Source organism: Ictalurus punctatus, chromosome 17 (assembly GCF_001660625.3).
Source record: "Ictalurus punctatus breed USDA103 chromosome 17, Coco_2.0, whole genome shotgun sequence".
NCBI lineage: Eukaryota > Metazoa > Chordata > Actinopteri > Siluriformes > Ictaluridae > Ictalurus > Ictalurus punctatus.
The window spans coordinates 25,808,619-25,820,894 of NC_030432.2; the positions used below are offsets into that span (position 1 = coordinate 25,808,619).

Consider the following 12,276-nt stretch of genomic DNA (forward strand, 5'->3'; position numbering starts at 1 on the left):
AGCCAGTAAGTACATTTGCATTTACATTTGTTTTTGCTAATTTGGGAGCCAGAATAAGTCCCACCTCCTGACTATTCTTATTGGTCCTGCTCTGAGGAGCGGTGATAGTGGATCAGGTGTGTTGTTGCTAAAACTGATTAAATTTGACATTTCAATAAAAAAAATAAATAAATTTATAGACTGGATCCATGTAAAAGTATAGAGGACAAGCTAGCACTTAGCAATTCTATTTACCATCAGAAGCTAACAACAAATTTTATTCCTCACAGAACGAAGATGCAACACCTTCCTGACCTTTTTCATCATCGCAAGCCCAAATAAGCTCCGCCTCCTGTCCAATTCTTTGATCTGATTGGTCTTCTGCTCTGAGGAGCTCATGTCTGCAGTTATCATTTCGCTATTACTAGTGACATGTTTTGATTTGAGAGAAATTTCAACCAGGAGTGTTAAATAAGAATAATCAATTATATATATATATATATATATATATATATATATATATATATATATATATATATATATATATATATATATTATTCGTTCTGAGAATCTAAGTTTAAAGTCTTATTGCAGACACAGAGAGAAAGAAAGCAGCGATAAGCCCCGCCTCCAGTCGATGAGCGTTGTTGCTAACTGAGGTGCCAATAAACATTATTAATATTAGTTCTCACTCAGAATTTTTTTTTTTTTAAGTTGTATTGTGAGAAATAATCCTTTCCACAATTTTAGCTTATCACGATTGGTAGGTTTTTGTTTGTGTTTGTTTGTTTTCTGAGGAAAGCTGGATCAGGTGAGTGATCCTAACTGAGGTACCAGTTTGCCATTTTTCTTTTTTTGCCATATTTATATTTACTTTGTGAAAGAAAGAGCGCTGGGCGGGTGAGAAGAAAAGCCTTCCTGATATCTAACCTGTCCTGAGCCAGTAAGCCCCGCTCTGAGGATTTGTCATGTTTAAGAAGTATTAAAAACAGATCAGTGTATATTATAGACAGGTTAGCAGTTAGCAATGCTGTAACACTAGCACGAGCTCATTCTTATTCCTGACTGAGATGAGAAAGCAACGCCTTCCCGCCAATTTTGATCAGCACGAGCACCTGAATAAGCCCCGCCTCCTGCTGGTTATTATTGGTCACTGCAAATAGCCAATCAGAATCGCCTGTGGTGTGAGAGGAGGTTTGAGTCGCTCAGGTCGTTAGTCAGCGGTAATACTGACTGCGGTGCGGACCTGATACACACACACACTCTCTCTCTCTCTCTCTCTCTCTCTCTCACACACACACACACACACACACACACACACACACACACTGCGGGGAGATTTAAACACCGTCACAGGTTCTGGATGACTGCAGGAGTGTGTGAGAGGAGAAACGTGACCATGAGATGAAAGAAAGGGATTTATTTCTGATGTAGAAGACCATATGAGGAAAACAAACAGTGAAACATCACTGAGCTTGTGCAGTTAAAGTTAAACCAGACTGATGATGATGATGATGAAGATGCATGAGGAATTTGACTGTACTGTCCATGCAAATAATTTCTCAAGCACTGTAAGACAGCTGGAGATCCTCCTCCACACGTGCTGAGCTTGAATTCAGGTGGAGCGGATGGGACTGAGGAACTTCGCAGCACTTCATCCTCCAGCATCACGGACATGCAGGTCATTTATAAAATCTTATCCGAATAACCTCCGAGCTGCGTAAGAGAAGAGAAGGTGTTTCCGAGGAAGGATTTAACGTCCGTACGTTTAAGGTTCCTCCTCATGCTTATCATGTCCATGAATAAGATCTGATCATCGACATTCTGAATCCATGGATGAAGACGCGCACTTCATTACAAGGTTCCTGTGATGCTCCTCTGTTACAAATAAGATTTTTGTTAATATAAGGAGAAGATCATTGGTGTGACTTCCACCCAAATGGAGGTTCAGGTGTTGGTGTTGGTGTTTGCCGTGCTGTGTATGGTGTGTGTGTGGACGGAGGACAGGATTCCCCCGTCAGACAGACACGCCGTCTACTGGAACAGCTCCAATACCAGGTTAGATCATCGCACAAACATTTACAACTCACATTTAAAACATTTACACACACGAAACAATGCGACAAGTGTACAAAAAGTCTGAAAAATGGAGATAAGCGCTACACAACACACGTTTTAGGGCTGAACGATATGATATCTCAGTATCGTGATATTTTACATCATGATACGATTTTCTTACCGTTAGCGTCAGGAGTTTTCTAGCTTTCTTTCCTGAAATACTTTTCTTGCTTTAAAAATAAATGAGCATACATGCGCATATATATATATATATATATATATATATATATATATATATATATATATATATACACACACACACACATATAATCACAGTCGTGCCCAAAAGTTTGCACACCCCTTACAGAATCTGCTAAATATTGATACCGTTAACAAAATAACAACGATCATAACAATTCCATGTTGGTGTTGTTTATTTAGTTCTGTCCTGAATAAGTTATTTCACATTGCAGATGTTTACGTATAGTCCACAAGACAAGATAATAGCTGAATTTATAAAAATTACCCCATTCAAAAGTTTACATACCCTTGATTATTAATACTGTGTGTCGTTACCTGGACGATCCACATCTGTGTTTATGTTTTGTGATCTTTGTTCATGAGTCCCTTGTTTGTCCTGAGCAGTTAAACTGCCCACTGTCCAGAAAAATCCTCCAGGTCCTGCACATTCTTTACTGTTCCAGCGTATTCTGCACGTGTGAGCCCTTTCCAACAGTAACTATATAATGTTCAGATCCATCTTTTCACACTGAGGACAGCTGAGGGACTCGTACACGACTATTACATGAAGTACAAACATTCACTGATGCTCAAGAAGGTAACACGATACATTAAGAGCCGGGGGGGTGTAAACTTTTGAACAGGATGATCAGTGTAAATTTTTATTATTTTGTTTAAAGGTCTTATTTTTTCATTTAGTGCTGCACTTCAGACGCTAAATAAGATATTTACATGTTTCCTAGAAGACAAAATAATGACAATTTACACCGATCATCCCGTTCAAAAGTGAATAAATGTGAATAAACGTGAGAACTTCACTAAGAAGGTGTATGTTTTTCATGTTGTTCTGGTAGATCTGGAGGTCTTTCAACTGTATGTGCTGTGCTTGAATTCACATGGAGTTCTGAGGAACATTAGCGTCCATCATCATGATCCTCCTACACCACTGACATTTAAACCATTTGTTAGATATTTCTCCATAAGAGGACACTTTCTATCGCCTTGATATGAAGGTTTGACATTTTATTAAACTTGACGTGTGAAGGACTTTTTGTCGATTCTCTGTGAGGAAAAACTTTATTTTCTTGAAGAGAAGTTTATTGGTGTGGAGGTTTGATTCCAGTAGCACCTTCAGACCTTCTAATAAATCTGTGTGTTGAGGAAACATCTGAATAACTGGCCAGTGTATTGAAGGACACTGAGCAAAAACAAGCCAAAGGACACCTAAATTACTGAGGCCGTGAAGGTTACGATATAAATTTCTCTGTTTAGCTTTAAGCTTGACTCTTTAGATCAGGTTACACATCCGATAGGGGAGTACATACTTTTGGCTGTATATTGTATTATTATTTACTTTGAGGACAGAGTGTAATGTGGCTCAGTTTATTCAGATCATTTATAACAGCATGCTGTGATTGGATCAAGTTATTCACGCAGGTTGTATGATGAAGCTGTTATTATTGTACAGAAGATGGTTTTAAAGTTGTTTACTTGAGGAAGTGTCCAAGCAGAACAAATTAAAATAAGCTGAAGGTTCAGATATGAGATGTGAACTGATGCTACTGTGCTACACCACTCTCCGTCATTACTGATGCACCTTAAAACAAAGGGTACTAAACGGAACCTTTTGTTAGTTTTTGAGGTGGTACTATCAAGCGCACACCTTTTGTACCTTTAGTGTATCTTTTACCTGTGAGGAGGTTCCTAGTTTACCTTTTAAAACTAATTATAGTCCATTTCTGTACCTCAAATCATTTTAAAGGTACCATAGATACCATGATGTACTCTTCAGTGTAGTACCTCAATGACAAGGAAACGTGTAGTTTATTACCTTTTTTCTGCGTATATGTAATAATGTAAATGTGATTATTTCTATAGGCATAACTATAATGTCTGTTTAAGAGCACTAGTTTGTTAGACGGTTAGTTAGCGGGGAAGAGGGTTAATTAGCGGGGAAGAGGGTTAGTTTGCGGGGAAGAGGGTTAGTTAGCGGGGAAGAGGGTTAGTTTGCAGGGAAGAGGGTTAGTTAGTCTGGGAAGAGGGTTAGTTAGTCTGGGAAGAGGGTTAGTTTGCGGGGAAGGGGGTTAGTTTGCGGGGAAGGGGGTTAGTTTGCGGGGAAGAGGGTTAGTTTGCGGGGAAGAGGGTTAGTTAGTCGGGGAAGAGGGTTAGTTTGCGGGGAAGAGGGTTAGTTTGCGGGGAAGAGGGTTAGTTAGTCTGGGAAGAGGGTTAGTTTGCGGGGAAGAGGGTTAGTTAGTCTGGGAAGAGGGTTAGTTTGCGGGGAAGAGGGTTAGTTAGTCTGGGAAGAGGGTTAGTTTGCGGGGAAGAGGGTTAGTTTGCGGGGAAGAGGGTTAGTTTGCGGGGAAGAGGGTTAGTTTGCGGGGAAGGGGGTTAGTTTGCGGGGAAGAGGGTTAGTTTGCGGGGAAGAGGGTTAGTTTGCGGGGAAGGGGGTTAGTTTGCGGGGAAGGGGGTTAGTTTGCGGGGAAGGGGGTTAGTTTGCGGGGAAGAGGGTTAGTTTGCGGGGAAGAGGGTTAGTTTGCGGGGAAGGGGGTTAGTTTGCGGGGAAGGGGGTTAGTTTGCGGGGAAGAGGGTTAGTTTGTCGAAACGAAAGTATTTATATAACGAGGCTAAAATCAGTCTCAGATTAGGTGAAGTGGTTTCAGTGATCAGATTTGATTGATTGAAGCATTTCGTGTTTTATGTGGATCTCCGTCTGGATGTAATGCTGATATGACCGTGTGTAAAAGAAGTCCTTCGTTCCTCAGGCATGTGGTTTCTCATGAGCGTTATCTTACTCTGTGATGATTGGAGATGAATCAGTTTGTTAGATCCCATAATACTGGAAATTCATTACCATACTACAGTCTAATGTCTTTTGTCATGCAGTGCAGTTTAATCAGAGTTCATCCAGGGAAATTATCTGAGCTGTTATGTGTGGTATAAAGATTTTAGTTAGTGTGAACAGTAAGCTGTGAATATTTTAAAATAGTTTGCTAATATTTTATTAAAGTCTTATGTTTGCTTTTCTGTTATTTAGGATGTAAAATTAGAGTCAGGTTTCACTGAAAGGTCGTGATATTGACCACATCATCTCTTATTAATGAGCTGAGCGATGTGACTTGTGAGCCAGAATGTTCATCGCTACAGCAGCGGGATGGACCTGTGTAAAGCGACCACGCGAGATGGGACACGCCCGCTTGCAAATGTCTCCGCACCGGCTTTCTTTTTGCTGTTTAAAATGACGTTTAAATGGATTTGGTTGTGGCAAATGAAAAGTCTTCTCCTTTTGTGACAAACCTCTGTGACCTCGCCTGATTGTAAAAAGACAATGCAGCAGACTCATCGCTTTCCATAAAAGACGAGCTTCGCTGAATCTTTATCACCGTGAGGTGAGCCAGATTTCGTCATTCCATCCAGCAAAACTCTCCACTGCCACATCTTCATCCAAATCACACCTGCCCTGTGGTGGCGGGGGGGGGGGGGGGGGGGGGGGGGTCAATACTTTATGCAAAGAAACAAATTAACTAAAATCAGTAACTCTACACCTACAACATGATCTGTATGGCAGGTGGAGCTGATAATCAGGTATTACAGTTACAAAAGCCCAAAAGTTTGTACCCCCTGCCCCCATGGGTTTTGACTGGAAAACTGATAAGTGCACGTCTGTTTTAGAGTGAACTTTTAAATAAATAAAATTCAAAATAAAATCAGAATAAAGCAAATTCGACAGAAAAATAGTTTGCAAAGATGTTTTCGTCCCCGGAACTGCCCTGTGTTGTGTGACGTCAGAGCGAATGAATATTACACCTCTGTAACACGACACAGTTATAAACATGGACAAGAAGTTATTAGTGAATAATCATGTCCATAGCTCATGAAAAGGGGAGGGGTGTACAATCTGACTATATACCATATATTAGCATACACTGTATAGCAAGGGTGTACAAACTTTTGCACTCAACCCTGAATCTAGGATAAGCGTTTTGTGAGTATATAATTTCTTTTTTGAGGTCTTGATGAGTTAAACATGTGCTGATCCTGAGCACCGCAGGGTTCTCGTCCTCTCTGTAGTGGATCTGTAGCTGTAAATGTGTTTTCCTCTCGCAGCTACACACCGTTTTTTCCCTGCTAAGGTTCCATCCTAATATGTTCTGACATTCAGGTTCTCAGACATGGAGGGGGGGCTAAATAAACCCTAAAGCCGTCTCACAGCTTTGTTAAAATATTAAAGACATCACCAGCTGGACAGAACGGCCTTCGATCTGCTGCAGGCGCTGAATAACTCTGAGTCTGGACGAGCGAATGTCCTGCAGGTTTTATTCAGAGGTGCTGAACATCAGCTGTGGGTCATTCTCCAAATACTATGGAGACTTTCTGACCAGGAAAATGGTTTGAATTTGGAATGACCTTTTCATAAATTTTTGGAAATTGTGACTGTAATGAAATTCTTTCAGAATGAATAACCGATATAAGCAACACCTCATTCTCCCTCATTGTATTATAAAGGGTTCTTTGTTGTGAGGTTCTACATATTACCTTTACAGGTGCTCCCAGATAAACAACCAAAGAACCCTATATTTGACCTTTTGTACAATCTGGATCCATTCCTCTCTTTATCCACACACACACAGTCATGGGTTCTTCAAGGGTTCTTTAAGGCTCTATTGGATGATTAGGGATTTGTGTACCTCAACACTTCCAGTTTTCCACCTTTAAGGGTTCCCCAAGAGGGAGAATTTGACCTTCATCAATCACTTTATCCACATGGGTTCCTTCTCAAACTACAAACTGACAATAGAGCACCATGATAGGGTAAATACAGTCCTAAAAAAGGATCTTTTAAGGGTTTATTGGATAATTAAGGGTTCTTAGGTCCCTACAAAGGTTCTGGTGATGGTCAAACCCTCTACAGAGTTTGTCTCCACGGCTTTGACTCCTCAGTCAGGAAGAAAAACTTTAATATTTAGATGTGTGTTTGAATTTCCATTCGTGGTTTTTCTCTCAAATGCAAATGGTAAATTAGCATAAAACCGGATGGCTGAAGATGTGAGCGAGGTCTCTGCTGCGGAAAAGACAAACAGGAAGCGCAAAAACAGGTCAATAAAAAAAGAGAGGAATAAAAGAGCTGCGTCTCTGGAGGGGAAAAAAGCTTTCTTCATGCTCTCAGGAGAATAATGAGCACAGTCACGGATAAAGAACTGAGAGGAGAGGATTCCTGCACTTCACTTCTACAGAGAGAGAGAGAGAGAGAGAGAGAGTAATATGGGTAAGAGATAGAGACAGATGTAGAGAGAAATTGGAGATGGGGAGAGAGAGAGACAGAGAGAGAGAAATGGAAATAGACTGATGTAGATGGGGTATAGAGAGAGAGAGAGAGAGAGAGAGAGAGAGACTGAGAGACTGAAAGAGAGGGACAGACAGGGAAAGAATGAAATTAAAGATGAAAAGGAAGGGGGAGAGAGACACAGAGACAGAGAGATGGGGAGAGAAAGAAATAAAAGACTGAGAGGATGGAAGAGATAGATTCAGAGAGAACAATTAGCAAGAGCGAAAGACTGATTTAGAAAGAAATGATTGAGAAAGAGACAGACAAGGAGAGAGAGATGGGTAGCGAGATAGAGATAAAGAGATGAGAGTGAGATAGGAGGACAAACAGAGAGGAGAGGGAGAGAGAGAAATTAAAGATGAAGAGGAAGAGAGACACAGAGAGAGTTCTAAAGAAAGTCACGCTCCACATGAGCTCTTAAAATTTTGCAGTTCCACCTCTGGAGTGAACCAAGCCTATATCAAAATGAAGATAAAACAAGAGACGTATTAAGGTAACCGTGGTTTCTTCTGCGTTCTTCAACAAGGTAACTGCGTAGCACTGACACTGAGAGCAGTTTGGAGGACAAACAGATAAAACAGAAAATACTGGAATGAATTCAAATCCAAATGACAGGCATGACTGAGTTACCATCTATACTAGGTTTTCAAAGATTATTACAAAATTAGTGAGAAAGAACTTTGAGAAATGTTTCCCACAAACCCCCATGTGAACTATTATCTAGGTGCAATGGTCTACAACTCTGATGTTTGTGCCAAACGTCATGTAAATTTAAACACTCCAAGTGCCTCAAAACACACCTAATCTACAAAGAAAGGAATAATAACATTTAATGGTTCCCATAGCGACATTATAAAAGATACCAATAACTCATTACCAATTTTACATCAACATTGTCTTGACATTAATCTAGACAAGTTTGAACGAATTCGGGTAAAAAATGGGAGTGCTATTCGAAAGTATGTAAAAAGGGCCACACTTCCTGCTGCCAGTTGGTGGCACTATGACCGTGCCCTGCAAGTCACATCCATGTGATCAGCCCCAATAACAAATTAAATTCCAATTTTGACCTAAATCACACAATGCACACCAAAGATATGAGCTTTTCCTATATCTCATTTTTATGCCATAAGTTTATCGCCTCGCCATGGCAACACTGTTCAATATATCAATAATCCATTCTCAGTTTAGCATCTGCAATGTCTTGGTATGTTGGCCATGTTTGGTGCCTGTCACATAAATCCCCTAGGAGGAGTGTTTCAAAATCCAGAGCATGCATTTTTTTCAAACAATCCAAAATGACGACTTCCTGCTGGGTGGAGCTAATACAAAATCCTACATTCCATCCAACATGGTTGACTTCCTGTTGGGGGGAGCTAATACAAGCCAAAGGGAAAAATGTCTGAGATGGTGAGAACAATGTCCCCATCAAAACAAGTGATAATCAGACAAACTGTGTGGCAACCACAGCAATAAACTCATTTGGAAATGTTAGGGGGTGCTATGGAGTCCACTGGCCACACCCTGGACAAATGACAAAAGAATTACTGAATATTGCCGATTTTTGATGGGTGTACCAAGTTTTGAGAGTTTTTGCGTATTCCAAAGGCATTAAATATGCATTTGTGATGTAGGAGGTGCTGTGGAGCCGATGAGGCATGTCTATGCGGAATTGCGATAACAAATCACATGAGATCCTAAGACAAATTTATTCGTAAACTTTCATAAGCTCTCAGCCATCGTAAGCCCCTCAAAAACACCGCGGGAAATTTCATAATCCTACATTCCATCCAACATGGCTGACTTCCTGTTGGGTGGAGTCAGATAAAAGCAAGTGAACTTTGTCTTGCATGATGAGATCAATAACCATACCCAGTCTTGTGCACCTCTGAGGGCCTTCATCCCAACCATTGACTGTGTTTGGTGGCGCTGTAGTGCATCCCCTGATAGACAAAAATATCAACCAAAACAAAACCAAAATATTTACTTGCTTTATAGATTTCCAGAAGGTCTTTGATTCAATTTGGCAGCAAGGTCTAAACTTACAGAAACTGGTACAGGGGCAAAACATATGACATCATGAAAACAATCTACTCAAACAATATATATATGTGCAATCAAAACCAAATAAACAAACTGAATTCTTCACTCAAGGGCGAGGTGTAAGGAAGAGCTGCCTGCTTTGACCGACCCTCTTCTATATATACATTAATGAACTGGCAAATCTACTGGAACAATCAGCAGCTCCTGGACTCCACTATAAAGTTTCTCCTCTATGCAGAAGATCTGGTCCCGCTGTCTCCAACAGACGAGGGTCAGCAGAACCTAGACATCCTGCACAGGTTCTGTCAGACCTGGGCCCGGACTATAAACCCAACTAAAACTAAAGTTCTAACATTTCAGAGAAGACCCAGATGTCAGGGAAAGACATGCAATTTCACCCTTGGTATGACCAAAATCGATCATGCCACAAACTACACATAGCTCAAGCTGAACTTCAGTGAAAAAATGGAAACCTGGACCTGGCTGTGAGTGAACTGAAAGAGAAAGCAAGAAGGGCTTTCTACGCCGTTAAAAAATCTGTCCAATTTCAAATCCCAATTAGATTCCGGCTCAAAATTTTCCAGGCAGTTATAGAACCGATTGCATTTTATGGCAGTGACGTTTGGGGTCCGCTCCTAAATCACAAAAATCCAACTGAAGCCCTGCATGCATGAGTTGTGTAAAAGCATCCTCAGGGTACAGAGGAACACACCTAACAATGCATGCAGGGCAGAATTAGGCCAATACCCCCTTATTAATCCACATCGAGAAAAGAGCCATCACATTTTGGAAACATCTCAAATTGAGTGACCCTAAGCCCTTAAAACCATGACATGAACATTGAAAAAGCTCCTCATTCAGCTGGTCCTGAGGCTCCACAAACAGACTAATCTGACTAACACTAACAATAATCAGCCTCGGGACACCGACCCCCTCACCCACAGAATCCGACCCAACCAAATGATTAATACACAAAAAGAAAAGTAGCTTATTGGACTGAAACAACACAAAAACAACGTAAACTACAATGTTATTTGGCCCTAAATAGAAATTATACCACAGCACAATACCTGAGCACAATCAGAGACAACAAGTGGAGGAACAATATGAAAAGGTACAGACTCAGCAACCACAGCCTGGCGAGAGAGAGAGAGAGAGAGAGAGAGAGAGATGCAATTTATATTCTCTGTTCAGATCTGCTGTCCAGAGAGAGCAGGTTGTACCTGTACTGTAGCCAAGCAGTAATAGAGACAGAGATACACTTCTTAACACCGGTCCTAACTGTGAGCAAATTCGAAAACAATTCTATTAGAAATGTGAAATGATTTGTCCCGAGTTAAAAAGCTGGAGGTCGACACACAGCTTCAGTATTTGCTTGGAGATAAGAGACTGCATCTCACTAGTGACGAGGTTCATCGATGCGTGCCACAGAACGAGGGACGAGGCGACCAAACAGTCATGCGCTCATGAACTCATGCACTTTTTTTGACTGTACTTTTTATTTTGTTTGTTTGTTTTGTTTGTTTTCTTCACTTGTTCATCTTATCATTTGTTCTCTGTTTTATTGCTTGCCCATATCAATGCTTTGGCAAAACACTGTACACTTTGTCATGCCAATAAAGCTCATTTGAATCGAATTGAAGAGAGTGAGAAATGAGAGAGTGAAAGAGAGAGAGAGAGAGAGGGAGAAATGAGAGAGTGGGATACAGGGAGAGAGAGAGTGAGAAATGAGAGGGGGAGACAGACAGGGAGAGAGAGTGAGAAATGAGAGGGTGAGAGACGGGGAGAGAGAGAGGGAGAAATGAGAGGGTGAGAAATGAGAGGATGAGAGACAGGGAGAGAGAGAGTGAGAAATGAGAGAGAGAGAAATGAGAGAGTGAGAAATGAGAGGATGAGAGACAGGGAGAGAGAGAGAGAAATGAGAGGGTGAGAAATGAGAGAGTGAGAAATGAGATGGTGAGAAATGAGAGGGTGAGAAATGAGAGGGTGAGAGAGTGAGAAATGTGAGAGTGAGAAATGAGAGGGTGAGAAATGAGAGGGTGAGAATGAGAAATGAGAGGGTGAGAAATGAGAGGGTGAGAGAGAGAGTGAGAAATGAGAGGGTGAGAAATGAGAGAGTGAGAAATGAGAGAGAGAGAGAGTGAGAAATGAGAGAGTGAGAAATGAGAGGGTGAAAATGAGAGAGTGAGAAATGAGAGGGTGAGAAATGAGAGAGTGAGAAATGAGAGAGAAATGAGAGAGTGAGAAATGAGAGGGTGAGAAATGAGAGAGTGAGAAATGAGAGGGTGAGAAATGAGTGAGAAATGAGAGAGTGAGAAATGAGAGGGTGAGAAATGAGTGAGAAATGAGAGAGTGAGAAATGAGAGAGTGAGAAATGAGGGGGTGAGAAATGAGAGGGTGAGAGAGTGAGAAATGAGAGGGTGAGAAATGAGAGGGTAAGAAATGAGAGAGTGAGAAATGAGAGAGTGAGAAATGAGTGAGAAATGAGAGAGAGAAATGAGAGGGTGAGAAATGAGAGAGTGAGAAATGAGTGAGAAATGAGAGAGTGAGAAATGAGAGGGTAAGAAATGAGAGAGTGAGAAATGAGAGAGTGAGAAATGAGAGAGTGAGAAATGAGTGAGAAATGAGAGAGT

The 12,276-nt window shown here is 41.0% G+C and overlaps 1 protein-coding gene across 1 annotated transcript in view; it reads left to right on the forward strand.

The window, feature by feature from the left end:
* Positions 1-1,099: 1,099 nt before the first annotated feature.
* efna2a (ephrin-A2a) overlaps positions 1,100-12,276 on the forward strand; it is an 84,516-nt gene continuing 73,339 nt past the window's right edge. The window contains exon 1 of the mRNA XM_053687411.1: positions 1,100-2,037. Within this exon, the coding sequence (XP_053543386.1) occupies positions 1,919-2,037 (119 nt within the window). The 5' untranslated portion in view covers positions 1,100-1,918. The remainder of the gene's footprint in view (positions 2,038-12,276) is intronic.